We start from the raw sequence: 24834 nt of genomic DNA, 5'->3' as shown, positions 1-24834 counted from the left end.
GGCCTGCCCGAGGGCGGCGGCCTGCCCTGGAGCAGCGGGGAGAGGGGGCAGGGAGCCGCCACCCTGAGCCGCGGGGGCAGCCCGCAGGCCCGGGTGGGCCACCAGCAGCGACTGAGGCCCGACAACCGGCGGCGGCCGGTAACGCGAGACACGCCCCGCCCCCGTGGTGACGTGCGGCTCCTCTCCCGCCCCGCGGCGCCCGGCCGGCCCCGGCACGTGGGGGGCGTGACGCGGGGCACGCCTCCTCCCCCTTCCTACCAATCAGCTCCGCGGGAAGGAGTGGCGCCGCGGTGGGGGGTGCCGCAGCCCCAGCCAATGGGGCGGGACGGGGCGGGGCCGAGACGGGGATGATGGCGGCGGCGGCGGCGTGGGTCTGCTGGCGGGCTGGGCTGCGCCTGTGGAGGCGGAGACTGTGAGTGACGCGAGCGGCGGGCGCGGGGGGCGGGATCAGCGGACCCCCGGCACCGCCCCTCCCGCCCTGCTGGGAGCCGCGCTCGGGGGGCCTCCCGTGCTCCCCCCGGCCGGGGCGGTAGGGGCCGGGCGGCGGGTCCCCGGCGCAGGCCGGGGCGGGGGGGGCCGGGCAGCCCCGCAGCCGGAGCTGCTGGGGCCGCGGCGCCGCGTCGTGGCAGAGCTGGTGTGGGCCCGGCGGGCGGCGAGCCCCGGGGCTGCCCGCGGGGGCCGGCCGGGGCTGGGGCGCCTGCAGGGGAGGAGCGGTGGTTCCCTGGCTCTGCCGCTCCTTTGCCCGCCTCAGCCGCGCAGCAGCCGGGGGAACGGCGGCCTTTCTCTCCCGCCCTCGGGCAGCCGCCTGCCCTGTCTGTGCCTGCGGCGCGGGGCACCGGTCACGGGCCGCGCTCGGGCACGGGGAACGTGGGAGCAGAAATGAAGTTTCTTCCAGTCACGCAGCGCTGCCCGGCTGCCGGCCCCGGCACGGCCCCGACGGGGCAGCGCGCTGGGCGCCCCCGGCCCGGCCCCGGCCTGGCGGCCCACGCGGCCGCTGCGCCCACCGCCCGTGGCGTGAAACCCGGGGGGGCCGGGCCCGCAGCGGGGCGCCCCTCTTCAGAGAATACCGTGCTGAGAAACCACCCGAGGTGGAGCTGGGCACAGCGGGGCGTCAGCGGCCCCCGTCCCGGGCGTGGGGAGGCCCTTGTGGTCCGGGGCCCCGCGGCCGCGGCAGGGCTGTGTGGGCCGAGCTCAGCGGGCGCTTCCCCGCCAGGGGCCGCGGGGGGCGGGGGGTGCTGCTGTGGAGCCAGAGAGGCCACCGGGCAGGTGGAGACCACGGAATCTGGGGCATCCAAGCGGTCGGAGACCAAAGCAGGATGAGGCATGAGGAGTCCTGTCTCACCTTTGAGCTGGGCAGCCATGGAGCTGTCTGGAGCGGGGAGAGAAAATACGGGGATGACTTCACGTGCATCAATTGCCAAATTTGTTGGTTGGATTTAATTAGCAGCTCCCTGCTTTTTAGCAGGAGTTGGCAGGTGCTGCTGGGTCTGGACCCTGATGCTTGGGTCCCACAGCACTGGTTGCCATGCTGTCAGGCTGGGACCGTAATTACCGCAGGTACCTCCAATGCGGCACAGCTGCCTCTCCAGCTGCCACCATCCCCTGTTCACACGGATGTTGCTGCCCCTCTGAAGCCACTGTGCAATGCTTCCATGAGAATGTGGATGGAGTGTTTGCATCATTGGCAGGCAGGCAAAACCTGTGGAACACGGAGCTGGTTTTGCTTACTTGTGATGTTCCAGAGCCTTTTGGGCTTTCCCTGTCTGCAAAAGATTGTCTTGTTGGAAGAAGTTTTAAAAAGACTCCTTCCAGCTGTTTTTTAATAACAAATGCGGCATTTCTTTCTGTTCTTGTTGTCAAGATCTTCAAATGTGCTTTTAAAGACAATGCTGCAGTAAATAATTGACTATGAAAACTCTTGCTGACAGATCTTTGTGAAGCATTCTTGCATTGCTTGGTGATTACACTGTAAGAGCACATATAAGCGTGATCACCTGTTTGCTCTCAGCTAGCCGAGTGCATGTTGGCTTCACCCCTTTACAAGGTTTTTTTAGGTGTATTTATTTAAGTAGCTTATTCCACATGCCTGTACTAAATCACTCAAAAGTGGCTTCGTTAAACTCTCATCTTGGTGGAGCGCTGCAGTGTATGGAATATACTGTGTGGGCACGGAGAGTGTGTCATGCCAAAGGTGCAGATACACCAGCATGCCTGCAACGACCAAAGGAGCCCAAGAAGAGTAATAACCCCGTGTCAGACCTTTTTCAGGGACTGTGCCTATGCCAACTAAAATTTCTGGTGTTTGGAGCATCTTCTCTCATCTCAACTGCCAGGAATCCGCCGCTGTTCTGTCTTGCGCTTCACACTCCCAAGTCTGTATCTACTTTGCGCATCAGTGATCATGTTGTTTTTCATGGATTGGACACTGGAGGGTGCTAATGCAATGGGAGCTGAAATTGTTCCAGCAAATTAAAGGGTTCCCCTTTGTTAGTTGTGAAATAGTTTTATTCTTTGTTGCAACGTTTAGATGGAAAGACATGAATCGTGGTCCTTGCCGTAGCTGATCCTGCTCGGTGTGTGTAGAGCTATAACCAAGAATATCAATAAAGTGTTAAGTCTGTGAGGGATTTCTTTTCTGAACCTCTTATCAAAAAAATCACTCATTTTATGTTCTACACATTTTTAAGTGTGTCTTTTGAGGTTATGGCCTCGGGGTGAAATTTATTTGAAAGTGTGACTTTCTAGTGATAAAACCACTTTATCTGGCAGAACTGTCGTGCCGTATCTGCAGAATGTGCTTTTCTACAAAGTCACTTTGGTTCACTTAAACTGATGATGTCATGTTGCTGGCAAGGTGACAACCTGATAGCAGCTCACGTTAGGGAGGGAGGGGACACCTTGAACATTGCTAATCAAGTCTCTGGTATTGCCGTATTTTCTTTTGGGGGTGGGCCTGATGGAGCCTCAGTTTACCTTGTAACCACTGTCACTGGGCCACACATGAGGGAGCATGTAGGATGGGGCTTTTTTGTCAGCCATCGCTGCTAGGTCAAGTGAAGCATGTTTTTGTGCAGGTTAAAGTTACATTGGGAGGTCTTATGCCAAAAGAGGTATTACCTGTCTGTGCTGCTCCAGCCTTCTGCTGAACTGGGTCTCCACTTTCCTCTGCCCTTGGCAGAAATACACAGGGCTGACATAAGCTCCCCGTTGTGCACTCTGGCAACTCCATACTCGGCATTAAGGACTGTGAAACTACTGCCTGAGCCAGTTCTCATCCTGGCAGCAGCAGAGGTATGATGCTGGCTAATTAATGCTAATGAGAAGCAGGGTGCAAAGCTGAGCATGTTCAGCTAATCACCACTGGCACCCCAACTAGTCTGCTTAAAGCTGACACGGTTCTGGAGAGTCCTGCCCAGTCTTCTTAGTGGACCCATTTGCCAAATGAAAGCCGGTGTTCATAAAATGTGTGAGCAAAACAGAATGGGTACAAATGCATTTTCCTTAGAAGTCTTTTCCATTTGGTACACGTGGCAAATGTATTACTCCTCTGTCTCGTTCCCCTTTGCAAATGAATTGGGCTGTCCCCTCCTGGAAAACGTTGTTACCTTGCTGTATTATATTGGTCAGGTTTTGTTCTCTCCCAGGTGTTGCAGTTTGCTAACATACAGCTGGTTTAATTTTTCTTTCTTTTAAAAATATGCATTTTTCTCTGAATTCCTCCTTGAACTGAAGATGTGTATGAGCACAGAGAAGGAGCCTGTGGATCAAGGAAACCACAATCCCCTGCTGTCCTGTTCTGGTACCGGTTGAGACCTGCTGTTCATTTTGCAAACAGATGCACAGCCACTTTCACAGAAAAGTTGCTCGGCTGTTTATCAGAAGCAGCAGAAACATATCCAGCTGAAAGTTTACAGCTCTTTTGCAAACAGAATTTTAGTAGCTTACCAGAATAGGGTTGTAAGGGGATGTAAGCAGAAAAGCTTTTTAAACTCACTGTAATAAATAGCAGTACTGAAGACAGCCTGCTTAAGAGGAGAAAATGTAGTCTAAGCACACAAAAAAAGAACTGGTTGACAGTGTATTCATCTTGTTTACCAGCTTTTAGGAGAAGACCGCTTCTTCCATCGCACCTTCATGCTTAGGAGCAGGGATCCAGGGTACGCCTCCTGGCATAGTTTCAAGAACCAACATGCTGGCTGTGGTGCCAAAAGGATTTGCCGTTGTGCATTTTATGTAGGTTGTGTCCTAATTTGTCCCAGGAGACCTTTCTCCAGGCGAGAGGGTTTACCAACCTTCCACCAACCCTACTTGATCAGGTTGACTTTAAATGCCACCAGTGGCAGGACGCTATCCTGAGGCTCAATGCCAACCCTGCTTTGTGGCCCTGGGTGGGGAAGGAGGGCGTATGTTCCCTTGGGGGGATGCTTGGTGCCTTCCAGCATTGAGCCTTCCTGTGCTTGTGCAGTATCTCTTGGCCACTCAGGTCTGGGTGAGTGGGGTCTCTGGGGTTTTCATGCCTTTTGGGGAGACCAGGCTGCTGTACTTGAAGTCTCTTAAGAGTCGTTCTGGCAGGTAAAAGCCCCTTGATGCTAACAGCTTTGTAGGGTTTTTGTTGATGAACCCCAGTGTGGTATTTTCTCTGTCCTCTGCTCATCAGGTGGGCTCCTGGTGGTGGTCTCTCCTGGACCCCTTTCTTGCCTCTCTGAGCCTTCTTGTTTGGGAAGGGGGCATAGTCTGTTCACCCTTATTTTGTCAGCAGGGCTGTGCATGGAGGTGTTTCTCTGGCCGCTGCCCTTTTCACGCTTCCCTCTCCTGTCCTGCGAGGCTGCGCAGCACAGCAGGTCTGCAGAACTTTGACTGCAAGTGGGTCTGGAGGTCAGCTGCATGGTTACTGAGCCCCTGGGTGTTCAACAAGTCCCCTTCACCATTTTTCCCTTATTTTCATGTTGGTGCTATATTTACCTCTCAAGTCTCCCCGTGCCCTTTAAATCTTGTAGTATCATTGGTGTAAATAGGATTTGCCTGTCCCTGTGAAAGAGGCATCGCTGTGGCTGCCTGCCTGGCCTTCTCCAGCCCTTTGTGGGCCGGGGTTGACCAGTTGTCACGGGCTGAGCAGCCAAACCTGCTTTCTTCTCTGCTGTTTTAATTAAAAATGGTTGGCATCAGGGGCTCTGCAGCGATGAAAGGGAAATGATGAAACTGAAGAATTTGGGGCATAAAGTTGATCTCTAAATTTTAATGTACTCATTGCACTTAAACAGTTGATACATTTTATTATTGAGCTTTCAGGTGACCTAATTTCCCTTAGTACTGTACATTTAGCTTTATACATCTGCACCTAATTTGTAAAAAAGGACTTAATGAGAAACTTCAAACAGTTTAAATGTCAATTACAAAGAAAGCGAGGTTTTAAAGTTCCAGTAATCTGTCCATATTGGTCATCGAAACATGATCCCAGGTGGACGTTAATTCAAGACAGATGGCATTCCAAAGGCACAATTACAAAGAGCTTATATATTTTCAACACTAACAAGCTGTCACGCTATGTTGTAGCTACACTTCCAATACTGTATAACCACAATTGCTGCTTTATCTGCTGTAGACTCTGTAGTAAAGGGGTTTGATTCCCCACCCTTGATATTGTCAGTGGGATTTTGAGGCGGAGTGAACTGGAGAGCGGGGTTAGTTAGCATGAATATCTTTCATTCACTCGATCTGTTGGGGGTGGGGGGTGTTTGGTTTTATGTTTTAAGTTGGTGAAATGCTCTTCAAAGAAAGGAGGGGAAATGCTGAATATGGGCATAACAAGACTGGTTCATTGCAGATATATTTCTATTTCCTGGCAACATTAATTAACTTCAGTTTTATCAGCTGCTGGGCGATAACTATGATGATTTATTAAAACCCCCAACATCCTGGATGTTTTCAGTTAAAAAGTTATCTGAAAGCCTTTGCAGTAACACACATGTTACTTGGAAGACTGAAGTCCAAGGGATTGATGGTGACTTGACTTGCAGTGGTGTAAATGGCCAGCAGCTCTGCTGCAGCCAGGCAGGAGTGCTACACCCTATGCAGAAGGCGGTTTTAATTATTTTTAGGTTTCTGAAAGTATTCCTAGGCCCAGAGGCAGAGGCGGCGGGGTTGGACAAAGCAGGGTCAAGGTAGGACTTCCATTAGACTGAAGCATCAACACATGCTGTAGTTGATCTAGTTGAAGATGTCCCTGCTTATCACAGGGGGCTTGGACTAGATGACCTTTAAAGGTCCCCTCCAACCCAAGCCATTCTATGATTCCGTGCAGTAGATGGCAAGGTTTGTTGTAGAAGGACAATGCTTGGTACCTAGTTAGTCGTTGAGGTGGGCGATGATCTGTGTAACTGAACAATGAAAGACAATTGGGCATTATTTCCACTGATTTTATTTTTCTGTTTCTTGAAACCAGGTCACAAAAAAGCAAGACTTGCACAGCTATGACTAGACAGTGTTTTAATAGGCTTTAAAAATTCTGTGCTGTTAGGAGCAAGATTAGTAATGCTCCCCAGGAAGGTTTTTAAGCTCCTATGGGCGTGTGTATCCTCTGAAGAGGTACTGAGAATGAAGAGCTTGTATTTCTGCTAATTTATCTACCTTTCACTGGAAAGTAGAGAAGAAAGCAGAAAGGCTAAGATGCTTCATCCTTGGAAGGCAGGAATTAAACGGTGAGGTTATGCTCTTTAATTTTTGTTTTTCATTAATGAACACTGTAAATGTGTGGTTTTTGAAAGCATCTTACTCTGCTCCCTTTTTGGAGGCAATACAAGTGCTATTTGAAATATGTAGCTCGCCAACAAGCGAATTGGACTCCTGAGCCACTCTTGAAACAAAATGCCAATTTTACCTACAGTTTTACTAGGTTTCCTGGTTTATGCAGTGGCATTTGAATGGCCTCTAGTAATTGTTTTTAGCGGGGGAAAAAAAATTCAAACAAAAATGAAAAACACAACCTGAAGCTCATTAGCACTGTATTTAGCATGCCATGAATCATTAAATCTTTATATAAATGTAAAAGTGATTTGTAACAAACAAAATCCTTTATTTTTTTGGAAAGACTTTCTTTAGAATTTTTGTTTGGACTGCTGAGGTACCGTATGTTTTCCAAACAGTGGATGTTATTACCGGAATAGCAGAGGAACCAATTCATGTTTTAATTAAATATTACACATAATTCTTGAGTTTCAGATATACTTGGTGTAAGTAAATAAAATTAGGTGGAAAACAAAAGACAATAAATAAATGCTTAGATAGGGGTTTTTAACCTAAATTTTTTAACCTAAATTTGATGCTAGTGTGTGTTGCTCTCAAGTGGTTTCCCCTTGGATTTTCCCAGTGCTTATAGGGGTAACATACTGCAGTCTTTTTATTTAGATCAGGCTTCGCTTTGAGAGTTAACTAATTGTTCAAGCCCAAGTGGGAAACTTTCTTGCACCTGGAAAATTAGGAGAGCAAAAGATGTCCGCATCCTTTCCCTGGTGGTTCTTCACCTGCGAATTTGAACTGCAGCGGTAATAAAAGTTTTGTGGACCTCATTTTATGTGAGATCATTAAGCGACAGGAGAATTCAGGACTAGCTGCCCTTCATAATTCAGGACACTGAAAGGTGCCATTTATAAGCTCAAAGTGCCTGCAGGAAGGCAAAACAGGCTTGTAAAACCGGTACTCCAAACCCTGAAAGGGAACCGGTTTGTACTGTGGGTTGCAGCCTTGGAGTGGCAAAATTGCAAAGGTGGTGGGGACTGGGTTTAAAAAAAAAAATGGAAAAACACCTGCCTCTCATAATTAATGTAATAACCTGGGTTTTCACGCTTCTTGTGTTGATATCTTTTGTCCAAAAAAACCTGAAAACATCCCGGGCAATGATCCTGGTAAAAACCTTATCAATTGTACTGCCCAGCTGTTGGGCTTGTCATCTTTCCTACTATAGCCCAGAGTTTTGCTGAGCCGCTCATTTGGCTATAAAATAAGTTTCTCCTGACTTTTTAATAATATTTTGCAACTGGTGACCTTTGTCCCTTATGTGGGCCAGATATTTTGTCTGGATTGCTCTTGCCTCCTTACTGCTTGAGAAGGAGTAAGCAGCATGCACAACACTTGAAATGAAGAGAGGTCTTCAACAAAGTGGGTGATATGCCAGCACACCCAGTCTTCCTAAAACTGTTATGGCTCTAAAGAGGCAACGTAATTTGTTAAATTCACAATATGCTGCAGCTTTATGGGCCTAGAAAGCCTGAAAAGCACTAAAGTGGCAGCCCAAGGAGACGTTCAGTCCAGTGTTCGTTCTTGGAGCTGGTATGGCTTTCTTTACATGCTCCCCTGTTACTCCTCAAATGGGAGTTGGAGCAATCGTTTTTAAGTTTATGACCAAAACGTAGCAATTGCTACCTGGAAGTGAGGCATCCCTATCTGTAATTTTAAGTGGCTGGCACTTAACTCTTCTAGTCCAGCCAACCTAAGCCACCTATTCACAGCCTCATTAATGGCCTGTGACTGAAGTTACTTGGGTGCCAGTTTGCACCCGCAGAGCCTAAATTCCATTGAAGACAAAAGCCGACTGCATGTCAGATTGGCCTGTGGCGCCTTTGTTTTATTAATCTGTATTAGTTCAATACCTGTGTGTTTACGCACACCGATTTCGGCAGCAATGGGCTATATGGTGTGGTAGCTGGACTGTCATCCCTCTGTATGCCGATCACATAGGAGCCAGAGAAGCAGTCGCACTTCAGGGGTGTATTAGTGGTATTGCATTTTCTGATGCTGCTTTTGTTGCCTAGATTGACGTGCTCAGGGCCCCAAACATTACACTGAGTTTAGTATGACCCCAGGGCCTTTGCAGAGTCGACTGCAGGACTCAAACCTTTATATCCACTATTAAAAGGCAGTTATGTGACTGTTTATGTTAGAGCCAGGTGCTTTGTTGCCTGTGGACATGCTGTTACTTGACAAAAAAAATTTTTCCCCTTTATGGTCAAAATGTGATAAACATACTTACCTGAGTACCTTACTGTTCACAAATGGTCTGGCTGCCTTCAGCAACCACTTGGATTTCTGCAGGAGGACGGGAGTCAGGGTTTTCTAGCTCTCTGTAGGGATGTGTCCATGGCAGCATTCCTGTTACTTCTATATTTTTTTTGTGAAGGACATACAATTTCTAGTCATTAGTATATTTTTAATGCCATTTTTTTGTGGTATTTATCATTTAAGTTCTCTAATTTGTAGTGTATTTCTAGCTCTGGAAGGTTTGTTAATTTAGGCTTTATATATGAATGCATGCTTTGTAGGCTTATCGCATTAAACATTCATTTATTTTTTTGTTAAATCTGTAGCAATACTAAAGCACTGAAGGTGCTTTGGATTGGGCCAGTACCAAATACTGACTTAAGCATACTGGAAGTATAAAACCTGTTTTTGAGAAGTTGATAGATGTGAAAACCATTTAACAGTTGTTTTTTTTCCTTTCCTGTTAAAACTAAGGTACTGAGGAAACCTTCCTACTGCTACATGCTGCAATATGTCAGAAACACCGTTATGTTATAGTTGCATCATTATCTAAAGGAAAAATTGAGTGTGGGTTTGAAGTCGACAAGTGATGAAAGTAGCCCTGAGGTTGTCAATTAGAAAGCCAAGGCCTGGAATTGATAAGTTAATGGCCAGTTCCCTTTGCACCCCCTCGCTTTGCTGCCTGCTCCTGCCTCGCCCCGCAGCAGCTTTAAAACCACTTGGAACATAAAGAAAAGGCTCCTGTTGCTTTGTGTCCCAAAATTTATCTCGCTGTTATGATTCACTTAAATTCTTGGCTGGTTGCAAAGTTCTTAGTATGGACAGGTAGTTAAACGAGGAGGAATGAGATGCAGCAGGTAGAAAATACAATCTCAAAACTATGTCTCCTTTTTGTCTTTTTTTTAATTTATCTGTTTATTTTTTGTTTAAATGTTGAACCATTAACACTGTTGATTCAGACCATCCTTCTGCAGTACACACAGTGAATTTAGCAGCAGTGCATAATGTAACTTCTACCGTATGTTTGCAGGTTTTAAAACCTGAAATTTAATGACAGCCAGTTGGAACCCATGTGTTCCTCTTAAAGGTGGAGGGCAACACGTGCAGTTTTTCCTGAAGGGAGATACTGGTTACTAAAGTTTATGATATAATGTAATATAATACATAGTGTTTCTATTTCGCTTGGGCAGGGGGGAACTAACATGTTGCCGTTTCTCTGAAGGAACACATGGGTTTAGATGAACAGGTAAATTATGGAAGATAACAAACAGGATTTATTCAGATCTTAGTTGTTCTTGGTGTGCTGTGCTGAGAAAGCAGTAGCAACCTTATGAAAAGAGCTTAATGGTATTAGCAGTAGAATATAGTTCAAACAAGCTTCATGCAAAGATGTAATTAATCTTCAGTTTTTGAAAACTTTATGTACAGTGTGAGTTTTTGGGGCTTGTAAAAGGTTGCAGATGGGCACTCCCTCTGTAGCCTGTGATGCTCTGCTGGTGGCACAGCTGCTTCAGTGACAGTGGAAATTTAAGATTTTTTTTCCACATAGCCCTGTCTCAACCTAGAGTAGATGATTAATAATCACAAGCATGAGAATGCAGTTTAATTTCTAAGCACATTCAGGTTTTTACCTTTCTGGTGATTTCACTGTAACCAGCAAACATCTGTTGAATAATAAAAAAATTGCAGTTGCTACTTACCTGCCACAACGAGATGAAACAGGGAGCTCTGAGCATGGACTGCTGCTCTGGAGTCCCTCTCTTCTCCAGCCAGATTTCAAAACATGAAGTAAATCATCTTACTCTAGCTTAATTCACAGGAAAAGACATTGTATTAAACAAGCATTGGATGATGTGCTCTCCACTTGATGTGCTAGGTTTGCCCAAGACTCACATGGCAGAGCTTTTTCAGTGCTTCACCAGAAGTTCAGTGCAGAAGAGGTAGTACGTGATTTTCCAAAAGCATGTGTTAATTCTGTGCCATTCTTTGACTGACTGCTTGAGATAGCTGTCTCATAATACCCATAAATAATGAAAAACTGTAATGACATTTTTAATGAGAGGTTTTATTTTCTTACGCGGCGTGACTTTGGTGTTTCTATAGGGTAACCTCCAGTGGTGGCCTGCCGCAAGAGAGGTTATCTCAGGGATGAAGTAAGAACGTTGTATCTAGTTTAGCCTGAACTGTCCGAGTATCACACCTACCAGAAAGCCTAATTCTGGGGTTTCCTTCTAAGTTGGTCCTTTCCTTGGATTGCAGGTTTGTCTTTGCAGGAATCTTCTGTGGTTGTTTTTTGAATGAGGTTCCGAAAGTTAATGGTGTTCAATCATCAAAACTTGTCTTCCAGAGGGATAGTCATCTCTCCCAGGACTTCTCTTCTCTTAACCTTTTTTATATGCTTTTATATACCCATCAGTCCACCAGAGCTTTTGTGCAAGGTACATTCACGTGCTGTATGGAAGCCACTCAGCCAGAGTTTGGTGGAGTCAGCCACTGTTCCATAAAAGGCAGACTGATGCCAGAAATCTCCCATTTCTTTCAGCAGGTTGCTGCAGGATTTTGGTCTCTGCTCTTCTGGGGTCCATCCCCCCACTTTTTGTTGTCGGTTAACTGCATTTTCTCACCCGTGGTACTCTTTCAGTGTGAGAGTCCTCTCACCATGTGTTTCTTTACTTTTGTCATGCCTTAAGTACCATCTGCATTTTTCAGTATGGATGAACGTTTGACTTGTGTGCTGTCTGCTCACCAGCTTGCACTAGTTACTTCCATACTTCCACAGCACATGAAGCACAAGGGTGCTAAACAGTGCCCATCTTGGGGTGAAGGCTGTGCTGCTCTACAGAGGGGATGCAGGTTGAATTGGTCTTTTGCCTGCTTTCTCTACCTAAGAAGAGTCTCATTTTAAAAGGAAAAGTTTCTTTGTTCCCAGCTAAGCTGGGTCCACATAAACTCTTCAGCTGTCTAGAAGTTTGGTGGCATTGGATCGCTTCTGTCTGAAGGTATAAAACCCTAGTGCTGGAGCTTTTGATGCTATAGAGCTTTCTAACGCTAAAAATCGAAGGGGTTCCTTTCCACTCACAAACTTTTCTGACAAATACTGCCTGAGCAGTGCTCTTTCCTACCCACATGAGCATTCTCAAGCCCAAAGCTCCTGCTCCACTTCATTTTCATCTGTACTCAGAGAAATGTTGGATAGAAGTGAAAATTTCTTACCAAAAGTGGTGTGACATTTCCTAATGTTTTCATTCCAATATGGAGTTTTAAAATAGGGAAAAGCTTGTCTAAATGTGGTAATTTGGAACAGATAAAACCCTATTTTATACACTAGGGAAGAAAAAAAAAAAAGGAAACCCCAGTGCTTGCACAAAGGCACATTCAGAGTGAGAAAGCTGACTTGGCATTTCTAGATTTTTAACTTCTAAAAAAAAATTAAAGACCAATGTTGTCTTTATGCAGTCAATATAGATTTTCTTTGAGTATATCTGAAATGATATGGAGTTCAGTTAAGTTAACTTTCTCTTTAAGGTCAGTATCATCATCTAAGAGGAGCTCTGCACCAATGTTCTTGAACAAGGTAAACCAGAAAATGGATACGCTACTGAAGGGCTGCATTTCTCTGGGTAGCTGTGGGGGGTTTTTTATCAGCTTCTTAGACCACTTTTGTCTGGAAAATGATCTATTAACCTTGAAACGCTACCAACGAAGGGCAGAACCTAAAAAAGGAAAAATGAAGACATGATGGTTTAAGTTTGTTATTGTAATCTTGAGTGTATGAAATCACATATTCACTATGCAATGGTCACGTCATGGCAAAATTAAATAGTTTTGAACCAAATGTAAACTTGTTGGAGGAAACCAGCAATAGTTTGGACCTTTCTGGTACTGTAGACCTCAAAGGTGTTTGGAGGCCTTCACTTCAGAGACTTGAAATATTCACCTCCTCTTTGATTCATCTGTTGCAATGCATGACAGGGTCTGCTGTGTGGAGAGGGATGGCTGCAGGATGCCTTCACTCTGCAACCATGAAGGGATTTAGTTCAGAAGGGAAAGACATTGAATATTTTTAACACTTTATACACTTCCAGTTTCTTTTTCAGACCACTTTAAGCCTGTTCTAAAACTGATAAAAATATTTATTTTCTGGCATTTTTATATAACATGTGTGAGATGTAGGTCTTGCTGCTTTCTGCCGCTAGTAATGGTAATGCTGGCACATCCCTCCACTGAAAAAAAAAACAAAACAACAAACCGGAACTAAACGATAAGCAAAAAGCTGAACGCTGAGTCAATGAAATAGTAGAAACTTAGTGCTCAGAAATAAATAACAAAGTTTTCAAAATCTATGCTGAGTGTATTTCTCCCTAAAAATACATCTATTAACAGTAAGCTTGGGCTTTGGCATAATTTTATCTGCCTAAATCATTAAAAATAACAAACCAAATAGAAACAATGCTTCCAGGTTGTGGGTCAGACCATTCAACTGATGAAAGTTACTGCCTAAACTCTGGAGACCCAAAGTGTTTGAAGTACTGAATTGGCTTTTGAGATCAGTAGTCTCTTCTCCAAGTATCAAGAGAATATTTTCTTCAATATATTCAATTAGCTCAGTTAAATGACTAATTTATTCAAACTTGACCAATTGGGAGTTGAAAGAAGCAGAAAAGCTTGTTCTTCTCTACCAATCTGTGAATAAAAGCTAATTATGAGAGGATTAGATTTGCTAATACTACAATATTGAAGGATATTATGACCAAATACAAGATTGGTGCTAATTCTAGCTAAGACAGAGTTATTTTAATAGATCAATTTTTAAATCAAAACAATTTTCTTTAGAAATCTAGCCTCTTTAAGACTGTGCTGTGCAACTGATAAACTGTCTTGCTACATTTTAAGTTGCATTCCAGTTTCCATCCAAAGAAATGTAAATCATAAGTAAACACAAAGGAATTAGCTAGTCAATAAGGATTGTGCCATACGTGATTTCCTAACAAAAACAGTAAAATTAATCTGAAAAAATGTATAATGAGATATAGAAAAGCTTAAATATATATCAGTGGAGCTACTCTGTCCTTCTGGCTAGCAATAAGAAGTGCCAAATTTAGTGTAAAAGCTATATTTAGTTACAAAGCAACATACTTTAGTGGTTACAAACTGAGAATTAACCTTTTTCCAAGAAAATAACTAAAATGTTTAAATGGGAAAACAAGATTCAAACATTATTTAACTCAAGGTTTTCCTTTTGGTGGTTCAACTTGTTATTTTAAAATAAGTGGCTTAAAAGACTTCATCCTGCTGAAAGTCATCAATAACTGAGGTACCTATGAGGGAACATAAACTAAGTGCAAACTTGACATAAGGATCCAGAAATTCAGCCAAGAATGTGATGTCAAGAAAATGTGAGGATAAAATTTTCAGTCCTGTCCATAAACATTTGGTATATGGGGCACCCGACAATGTGAAAACAAAAGGAAATTTAATTACCTCTTCTGCTGATAGGGTCATGAAAAAAACCCATTGTTTTGGGTACCACCAGAACGAGATACGGAGGGCAGGATGGAGAGCGTCTCCGCCATTGTGCCTTTGCTACAAAGATGCCAAGTCCTGCTGCTGTTGGCCCTGGGAGTCTCAGACTTCGAGACAGACACTGTCATGGTTCCTCTCCAACTGCGGGTCATATCAGAAGCTGTCCCTATAAATGCTAATTCTTAACTTTTCATCAGATTGCTTTGAAAAAAACAGCGCTTTCTGTTGCTGACTATTTGAAAGATCGATTTGACAGTGGTTAGGCTGCCTGGTTTTTTTAGATCCGTTCCCCCACAAGCAGAGTCTGTGAACAGTGCTGAGCTTCCGAGAGGTGGTCATTCTCCAGTAGCTTACTTGACAGCGTGGCTGGCTGGCTCTTCCTCACCTCCTAGCTGGGATGAACGACTGGGGCAATAGACAAGCGCTTGGTGCAGTGCTGCCAGATCAAGAAGCACATCTCTGGGTGCTCCAGTGCTGTGCTGTCTGAACACCTGCTGCAATGTGCCTGGCTTGATCTTGCTGCGTAGCTTCTTTAGGTTTTAACCTCTCTTGTACATGGGTTCCTCATTGTCAGGTGGTCCATAAGCCAGCTGTGTAACTCAGAAGTAGCCTACTAGTAAGTAGAAAAGGAGTTTATGGCTGGAAATTTTGCTGGGTATGATGGCCTGTTTCCCCAGCTCTGCCTTTTCCCAGGGTTAATTCCCAAGGCAGCCCTGTGTGGTTTGTCTATACGTCCTGAGCCTCCTGCTAATCACTTCTTTCCTTGATGAGCCCAGAAGAGGATTTTCTTAACTGGCCACCCAGCCTCCTGCCCAGTGCCAGAGGCATGGGGATGTAGCAATGAGGGGTGCGTAACTGATGGAAACCCTAGAGGATGGCATCCACCTCCCCAAAACTATTAACATGAACAGCCTCTGTTCCTCTCTGTGTGATCTGCTGTCTCCCTCATCGGGCTCTGCGTTCCGTGGCCCTGGCTTGGGCGTCCACCGTGACAGCAATGAGGCTCTATATGTTTGTTGAACTATAACAGTCAGTGTAAAGGATGTTGAGATAAAGGATAAAGGCTGTGTGTTACCTGCCCTGTGTGCCTGCCTGGGGTCCAGATTTTTAAATATGCTATTTCTTTGTAGTCCTTTTCAAATAAAAATCCAGGTTTTGTCATCCCTCCCTTGCGTGCATCCACGTGAAAGATTAGCACAGTATATAGGTTTTTCCAGACTGATTTTCAGGACACCTTGGACCTTTTTTTTTTTGCTGTGATGTTTCTAAAACTGGCAGAAGGAGAACTTTTTTTTTTTAGCCTGCATACGCTGCAAGGAGTATTTTAAAATAATCCCTTTTTTTTAATCTTTAAGCATGTTTAATGCTTGTATAAGGTGCCAGATTTTAATTACAGTTGGCATTTATAAGCGTGGTGCTGGCAATGGCAACCATATTGCTGAAAAAAGGCATAAATTTTGACACTGGCAATATGGGAACCCAGCATACGAGACTGTAAACCTCATTGCTTTCTGTTTTAATATACTAGTTTAAGGGAAGAACTTTTAATGGTTAATATTTAAGTAGAACATTTAGGGTTTGATATAAAGTTGTTCTTATTTCAAGCTATTTAGTAATTTAGGGCCTATCAATGATCGGCTTAGGTAATAACTTTCTATTAAACAGCCTTTAAATACGCATGCTTAAAATAGGGAAAATAAGATGCTTCATTACAAGAAATGAGGTTGGCATCTACCAGGTTTTCCATTAAGTTCCAGGTCACAGACAAATAAAGGAAGTATGTTAGGAAAAAAAACCTTTTTAAAAATAATTAGGGAGATGTCTGTTTTGTTCACCAGATGGAAAATCAGTAGTTGTGGGTGGTCTGTGCTGGATGGGGCATCTCACAATTGGCAGAACTATGCCTTTAACTTTTAAAGTCCTGGGACAAAATGTGAAAGTAATTGACTGTTCAGAATGCTCTCTCTCTGGATACGTAGCATGCTTTTAAAACCAAGATTTAGTGAGTTTCTGACTTCCCCCCCCCCCCCCCCCCCCAAGAATGTCAAGCTGTTGTGTCTAGTATTAGGCCAATTGGGTGTATTTTGGGGAGCTGTTTAGTGGGGCTGTTGTCTTTTGTGCTTGTGCCTGTGTGTGCCTGAACTTACATGTGCACGACTGAAATGCCACAGCTTTACGATTCTCCATTAGCATATTGTACACATGATTTTCATAATACTGTCAGTATTTGCTGTGTTCACTGTGTAACTGTTGGTTAACATAATCTGTTTCTTTCCTCTAGTACATCCTGTTTTAAGGGATTTAAATCTATCCATTTGTCAACATGCTAAAAAAACCAAAATTGCAACCTTATTTTTGCAAACAAGAAGAAAATTCCTGTTTTAAAATAATTCAGGCCTTTGCAAAAGTATTAAAAAACTGTAGTAGTCTTTTTTAAAAAAATCCAAATAAAGAAAATGTGTACGTGTGTATAGTACGTGTACACATATGCGTATTAAATAAAGTCATTTATGAATAGATTAGGATCTTCTTGGTGCAGTTTCTAACTTTGCTCGCTGTTTCAGAACTGATACTTTCTAATTGCCAGATTTGAGAAAACAGTACTTTGATTATGGAAAATGGGTTAGAAAATCCTTTAATTCACATTAAGAGTAACAGATTTTATTATCTGAACAGCAATAAGAATGTGTGCTGTTCTGCCTCTGAAAGGATGAGGCAGAACCCATTTATGGCATAGGAGGCAATTGCTTTATATTTACCTTACTTTACGGACAATTTTTTTGCAGTTATCTATATGAATGGTCACAGAGAATTGTATGCTGTGTTATATCTATATTGTAGCTTGCGTTAAACCGATCCTCACACTTACTGTGTAGAAGCAATCTTGAAGATAAGTGAGGCACTCAACTTAGTGCCTTCTTTGTAAAATCCCTTTTGCTATGCATGACATGTACTCTGTTTCTTTTTCCTTGCAGTAAAATATAAAGCTTTTTTCTTTCCATGAATCTCCTTCCAAGAAAACACATACAGCCTAATAACACTCACCTTGATAACCATGCGTTGCCTCCACTACAAAGCCATGTTTTCATTGAAAAGATATTTATAATATGGTTTAATGTTCTTGTCAACCCTGAAACACTGTCCCCAAAGAGTGTTATTCTGATGAAGAGAGTTGAATGTAGCTAAGAAAACATACATATAGCCATGCAGTTCTCTGATACAAGACAGATTTTTAATACAATATGCGCTTTCTGATAAGAATTATATGTTTCCTAAGGTGTTAGTTCAGAGCTGCACCTTCCTCCAGATTTCACTATTAAAAATACATAATTTTTGCTTGGATTTATTTACTTTGCTTTCTTCCTTGCCCCACCCCCACCCCAATTATATTTATAGACTTTAAACCTATACAAGGACATAAACTTTAAATCTATACAAGGATTAATTGTATATTAATATATTAATTAAAATGCTTTTAATGTGCTTTGAGGCGCAGACTTCAAATGAGTAAAAAAGCCCAAACTGGAACACAAATGGTTCTTCCCAGGCAACAAACACTCTTGGCTGTTGATATACTGTAATTTTCTGCTTTACTTAGTAAAAACAGCAATTACTTATTTGTTCCATATCTCCCCCCCCAGCACAGATGCTACTCAGTCTGTCCATTTTCTGAGCACTGAGCAGGCTGCGTGCGTTCGTGTGGATGCGCGTGCATGTGTTTTAATGCGACCCAAGTCAAGTTTTCCCTTTGCACGCTGTACTGTTAACAGCATTTATTTGCCACTGCTGCTGGTTTACCACCAGCCCAAGACAATGGTGTGCTGGAAGCGGCTGTGGCTGTAAATATCTCGCTTATCAGTCTCTCCTGCCGATGACAAATGTTTCCAAGTGCAGCTTTGCGAAGCACGGAGCTGACCTCACAAACCAGTGCGAGTACAGATAAAAAACCGGACAGTCACAGCAGTTAAGATTGCAGCCTGGTCAAACAAATTTTTAACATCTTTTTTTGCTGTATTATCTTTCATGGAGGTCTGGTGGTTGTGAACAAGTGTCTGGTGGTGCTAAAAGCTACGTAGTCTGAAGCAAAAAGCATTCAAGACAAATTAAATCACAGGCAGGCTGCAGGCAATGCAAAAATTCCGCTTGGCTTCAGGCCATCTGGGATTTCCCCCTTGAGTTTCAAAGCCCGGCTAAAGGCTGGTAAGAAAAATGTTATCTGCCACACCACAAAAAGTACATATGACCAAAAAAAACATCCTGAAAAGGTAAGGACAACATAACTCGGTGCTCATACAGCGAGTGTGAGACTGTTAGTATGCATGGAATTGCATGGCTCAGCACAATGCAACCTGACTGCTGAATCAGGTGCTTGGGATCTTGAATGTAATACCCAAGTACTTTGAAGAGCTACTGTTCAAATGAGGAACGTGAGCAAATACGTTAATCAATCAAAAGGCGTTTTATTAAGTATTTAATTAGTATAATTCTGGAGAGGTAGTATAAAAGAAGAACAATACCTGGCAAAAGTGTTAATATTTCAGTCTTCGTTACAGTCATTAGCAATCCATTTGCTTCCTCTGAAGTCAATGGGATTATTTTATTTCTCCTTTGAGGAGGAATTAGAAAAGCCTTAAATAAATATTGCAAATGATCTCTCTGGAGAAATTTTTCATTGCAAAAACTTCCACAACAGGCAAGTGTTAAAATGTTTCTGGTGCTGCATGGTTTTAAAATATCCTTGAGGTTTTTCCCCTCAGGTTTATATATTCAAGCCAGATAGCCACCCTTCAAAGAATAAGCAAGTGGTTCTGGCAAAACCTAACATTTTACAGTCATGTAAAGTATGTTTTGGTTCCCCCACCATTTTCCTTTTGTTTTGTGGAAGGAAAACATAGCCTAAAAATGCAAAATCTTAATTAATGAACATAGATGCTAAGTGGCATGAAAAGAAATGAAAAATGCTGGTTTCCCATTGCCCCTTCTTTTTGTATCTATTGATTTTTTACTACAAACTTTATTTTTAGGGTTTGTTTTCTTTTAATAAGAGCTGCTGTGTTCCTACTTAATATTTCTATGCAACTCCACAACTAATGTTTTGATGGATGTTTCTTGACTTAAATCTTGAGTTTAGGGTGGTTTGGTTTTTTTCCTAAACTACTTATTTTCTTTTTTGAACAAATAACTCATTATGGGATTAAATATATGACAAAATCATATAGGACTTTCCCAACAGATGAATATACATTAGTTTTGCAATTATATTTCCTAATTTATTTTGGACTATATAAAAAAATATTTTAACAGTGATGATGTCCCATATAAAACCATTGCTACATTAGATGCTGCTATGATCACAGCTAAGGCTCAGTGATCTCTCTTTGGCAGACAGGTATTTTTGCTGTTGCACATCCGCACAAATTTCCCTCTCTCTGAGAGAGACTGTGGAGCGATACTTCCAGACAGCCCATTTTGTGCAGTCCTCCTCCTGCTGCCCAGAGGCATGCTTGCCAAGGCAGCTGTTCCTGCTCCACTCTTAACATACCCTTAATATTCCACTCTCCTTTTCCATGTAACTTTGCAGATAAGGAATTGTTAAGCTCTAAATACTCTCAGTGTTTGTTTAAAACCAACTTGACTTTTAACACCTAGTATTTTTAAAGGCACTTGATCTCCAGCTTTCACATCCAAATGTTGAGGCAGAGAAACTGCATGGAAGGCTGCATTTTTGCATGTTGATAACCAAATCTTGTTTAAATGAGTAAGTACTCTCTTTGACCCCATTTCCTCTGGAAGTTCCCATTGGTTGCATATTATTGCTGTGAGATGTAGACTGATTCACTACTATTTTCTTGCCTTTTACAAGACTGGAGTAAAATTTTGCTGAAGTTCTCTTTTGATAATTTATTTTTAGTATTATCATTATTATTGTTATAATAATAATAACCTTGTTTTCTTTTATGATACTGGCATTCATTCAGCCTCTGTATCTCCTTGCACATGCATTCCTGTAAGTCTTTTCTCATAAGGGGAGACTGCAAAGACATGTAACAGCTCGAGAAGCCGCATTAAGGCTGGAAAGTAAAATATTCAGAAATATTAAGAAATGTCAGAATTAAGATAGCTGATTCAGTCTAAGTTCAGCCTCCTTATATGTTTGCATGATAGCATAGTCTTTTAATTTCAGTATCATACATGGGTTTTTCCACAGGATCCCTGTCTCAGTGAACAGGATGGACGATGCTGAGTTAATGAGCAGTTATTCAATATTTTGTTTTCTCCTAATTTTTCAATGTGTAGCCCTAGGCCTTATTTACTGCACACTATTGAAACCCTGCTGTGAAGACAGAATTGTTAATTTCCTCATGAGCTTTTCTATGGCACTTATTGCTATAAATATCTGAATGCTTAACAAACATTAATTAATTTATCTTCAGAAAACTCTCACAATGAAAAGGGCTGGTATTACTACTGTTTTACAAATAGGAAGCTGAGAGTCATGAACGTCCCATAAATTTGGGTGCTCAGTTGTCAGCTTACAATTAAGGAGGTAGAGAACTGTGTTTCAGCATTCAATTTTGAGACACCTTGAGCAGAAAAGTAGATCAATAGGCTTTCTCTACTCTTTTAGAAGAGCTAGTGAGATGAGCTGTGCAGGGAGCACTAATACCATTTATTGCACTAATAGCTGTTATGTGGGGAAAAAAAAAACCCAGAAGCCTTGGGCATGTAAATCCTCTTCACCTGCACTCCTTTACTTTTGACTGTGTGAGTAATTTTAATTCAGTGCCAAGTAGAAACTTTTAAAGAGACCCACAGAGCATCATGGCTGTGACTTCGCTACACTTGAGAAGAGCTGGAAATACTTGAAGATACAGTGAGCAAGGAATCACCTAAATGTAGACACGGGGAAATACTGCTGAATAGCATTCCTTAAATCACAGCCTTTTCATAGATTTAGTATTCTTATTGTGGGTTACAGGAAAATCCTTTCTTCCACTCAAGATTCAGAGCTCTTAGCCCTTTATTCGAGTCACTTACCCAAGCTCTTGCTACCAAAAACGTTCTGGAATTTGATTTAATGAGGTAGGACCCTTCCAGAAGAGTACAGAAACAAAAATGTTGACAGGAGTGTCCTCTTACTTTAGAAATTGCTCTGTGATAAGAAGCAATGGCATCACTTAGTTCTTATTTTTGACACGACTCAAGCCTATATTGCCAAAACACTGCTTTAACTAGTGATGAGTTAAACTATTACTTTCTAGATGAATAGGTAGAAGTGCTCACTTGGTAGAGGGTGGACCCAGTTCCTGTCCTTGCTCCAGTTAGTTAACCAAGTAATTGGTATTAATCAAGTATTGGTTAAAGTAAGAAAGTAGGTTTTAGATGAGTCTTCATAGACTGGTCTCAAAGGTCATGCTTGGGCATGCTCCCTCGGATCCAGGGAATATATAACTGTGTGTCAACAAGCACTCTTCTGCAGTGTGTCCCCAGGTAAGGGCAAGACCTTAAAAAACCTTAAAGTGAACACACAAACAAAAAACCTCTCCGGTTCCTACGGACAATAATCTTCCTTATCCAGTCATGACTCAGGTCTGTCCCATAAAACATCTCTGTGGGAATATATTACTGAAGACAGTTTCATAAGCTGTGTACCCTGAGGGCTGAATGTGGATTACACAGGAACATCAACTTGGCTGTTTCCTACCTTTCTGCTAGTTTGCCTTGCAGTAGTATTTTAATGTGGTTTTCATAGATTAAGGGGACATTTTAGCCTGAAATGATACCGGACCCCACGCGGTTTGTCAGCATGGCTTGTGAGCTGGAGAGCACCAAGCCGCAGTGGGCAACATGCAGGTAGTACTGCAATATTGCACTTGGCAATATGCATATGGCACAAAGGTATGAGGCGCTGGTACGATGTTGGTGTCCTCTGTGCAGGTGTTACGCCTTCTCGGTGTGGCCTGGCATCGCTGAGCTGCTGTCCTTGCCACCTTTGTTCCCGGAGCATGGTCAGTGCCTGGTGCTGTCCGTGGGGAGGGAGGGAGCCACGCTGCTTCCTCAGTACAGAGCTGGGGCAGGCAGACAGGAGCTTGTCTTCCTAAGAGGGGAGTCAGAAAACAGGACTGCAGGGAGTGGAAGGAAAACAGGGACTGTAGTGCCCTTAGGGCTACTTTCTGCCACAACATTTTGTCACAATGTGAGCAAGTATGAACCCCCATTATGAGCAGATCCCAGGACCTGCAGCCTGCCGAAGTCCCACTGACTCATTATCTAACAATTCAATTATAGTTGGTGGTTCTCTGACACTTTTTCTGTTTTTTGGGGAGGAATCTCTGCAACTAAAGATGCCCAGGTGCATCAGGGGGCCATTGCAGGTGATGTGATGCTTTCTGCTGCAGCTCTGTCTTGTCCTTTCTCTTCCTCAGGTCATTGTTTCAGTCCCATTCCCCTTCTGAGGCTTCTCATTTACTTCAGCCCTCTTGCCAAGCCAGGACTAGCTTTCCTCTTAGGGCTCAGCATTTGACAGAAGGTTTTTGGGAATGCTTAAGTAAAACGCCTTCTTCCCACATTTTCCTAGAACTGTTAGCCACTGCCATTGGGTAGTAGGTTTGGGGTCTGTACCTCAGCTGTGCTGTGGAGTTCCCTCGAGGGGAAGGGGTACTGCACAGTCTGGTCTGACCAAGGGCTGGAAGCGGAAGGGATACAGCAAAACATTTAGATTATTATGATCTTAAATGAAACAAATCTTCCCTGCCTATGTTGAATTGCAGTTTTTCAGAGCTTTTTAACTTGATCAAATTTGGGTAATTTCTAATGAGCATGACAATGACATACAGAAAATACAAAAGACGCACAGTCCTCCTTGCTAAGTTGGAAGTAATTTGAAAAGGAATATTTTTCAAGGCCTTGGTTATTTCAATATGCAGAGGAACCTCACTCTTTGAAATCACCTGTTACTACTGTAAGGTTCCCAGAACTTTAGCCTGAAGTGGACACGAAGCACAAACAATTCCCGTCCCCGCTGTCAGCAGAATTGTGTACAACTGAAAAATCATCTGGCAACTTAGTAATAGGCCACAAAATGATCCTAACTGTAGTGTACTTCCATGAGGAAGGCTGAATGTAGAGAATGATGTTGCTGTGTTAATGGAGAAACACAACTTTCTGCAGAGCTCATGAAGGAAAATGGGTACTTTTCCAGTCTGCTTACGTGGCAAATTCCAGAAATGTAGGCCAAAAGACTGAATCCAAGCTGTAGGCAAGCAGACATCACTCCCTCTCCAGTGCTTAGGTGCATAGCTAACGAAATGTGGAGGTTTGACTTTTTTGTTAACAAAAAGACCAACTTTGCTAATGCAGACCCCCTGCTATTGGAACACCAGAAGTGCACACAGGAAATCTGCAATTCCAGAAAAACTCAGGTCTCCCAATTGTAGCAATTGTTTACATCTTTCTACAGCAAAAAGGCTATTTAGTTGTGTTAAATTACAACTTTGTGTACAGATAGAGGATGCTCACATTATTGTCTTTGTGAAGATGAGTTGTCACTTCTCTGATCTATTGCTGTCACAACAAAGAGACAGTAAAGCTTTCTGTTTGACATAGGAGAAATGGAAGAACTTGTTTTGGTGTTAGGCTGTGCAACAGTTTCCCTTGTACGAGCCCTAAATTTTAGCCTTTACTAATTGGTACTGAAATTAAAACTAATCAGTGCAATGGAAAGGAATTCACAGCTGAATTGTAATTATTGCAGAGACAGTAAGCAAAACTCTGCTTGGGCTGTGCAGAAGCATGGCACAGGAGTGAAATGCTTGGCTCGAGCTTGTTAACTGGAACTGATGTCCTGAAACAGCTCTGCGTGTTTGCTTTTACTAGCAGCTGGTAGCTAGGTCGTAGCTGTACATTTTGGAGCCAGCCATGCTGGTTGAGAATGGCACCACTCCCTGTCTCACTGCTGCTCCGGGAGAGGCAATTGCTCCCACAGGTAGGCCACGGAGAAGTTCAATACACACTAATGGGGCTCATTGTGCCTGCAGCAGGGTCGGGGGCACTCATGCAACCCCTTCCCACCAGTGTGGTTGCAGAAGCAATCGCATCCAACCCATGGGTGATCTCAAGCACCCCAGGTTGATGCCATCTCAGGTTAGGTTCAGAAGAGGACATCTGCCTGCAGCCTTCAATCACTGAAAGCAGTAGGTGTCCTGCAGGCAGAGGTTTTATGGCTGCTGCTTAGCACAGTGCTCCCTGGAAAGCATTTCATGTTCCTGTTTTCCCTCT

At 43.2% G+C, this 24834-nt stretch overlaps 1 protein-coding gene across 3 annotated transcripts in view; it reads left to right on the top strand.

Moving 5' to 3' along the window:
- The first annotated feature begins 341 nt into the window (after window positions 1-341).
- Window positions 342-24834, top strand: part of CLYBL (citramalyl-CoA lyase) — a 174512-nt gene continuing 150019 nt past the window's right edge. For all 3 annotated transcript variants that reach the window (XM_055802683.1, XM_055802682.1, XM_055802681.1), the window contains exon 1: window positions 342-412. In XM_055802683.1, coding sequence (XP_055658658.1) covers window positions 348-412 — 65 coding nt within the window. In that variant the 5' untranslated portion in view covers window positions 342-347. The remainder of the gene's footprint in view (window positions 413-24834) is intronic.

This window comes from Falco peregrinus, chromosome 4 (genome assembly GCF_023634155.1).
Source record: "Falco peregrinus isolate bFalPer1 chromosome 4, bFalPer1.pri, whole genome shotgun sequence".
NCBI lineage: Eukaryota > Metazoa > Chordata > Aves > Falconiformes > Falconidae > Falco > Falco peregrinus.
The sequence above is the reverse complement of the archived record's forward strand: the minus strand, read 5'-3'. Positions and strand labels throughout refer to the sequence as shown.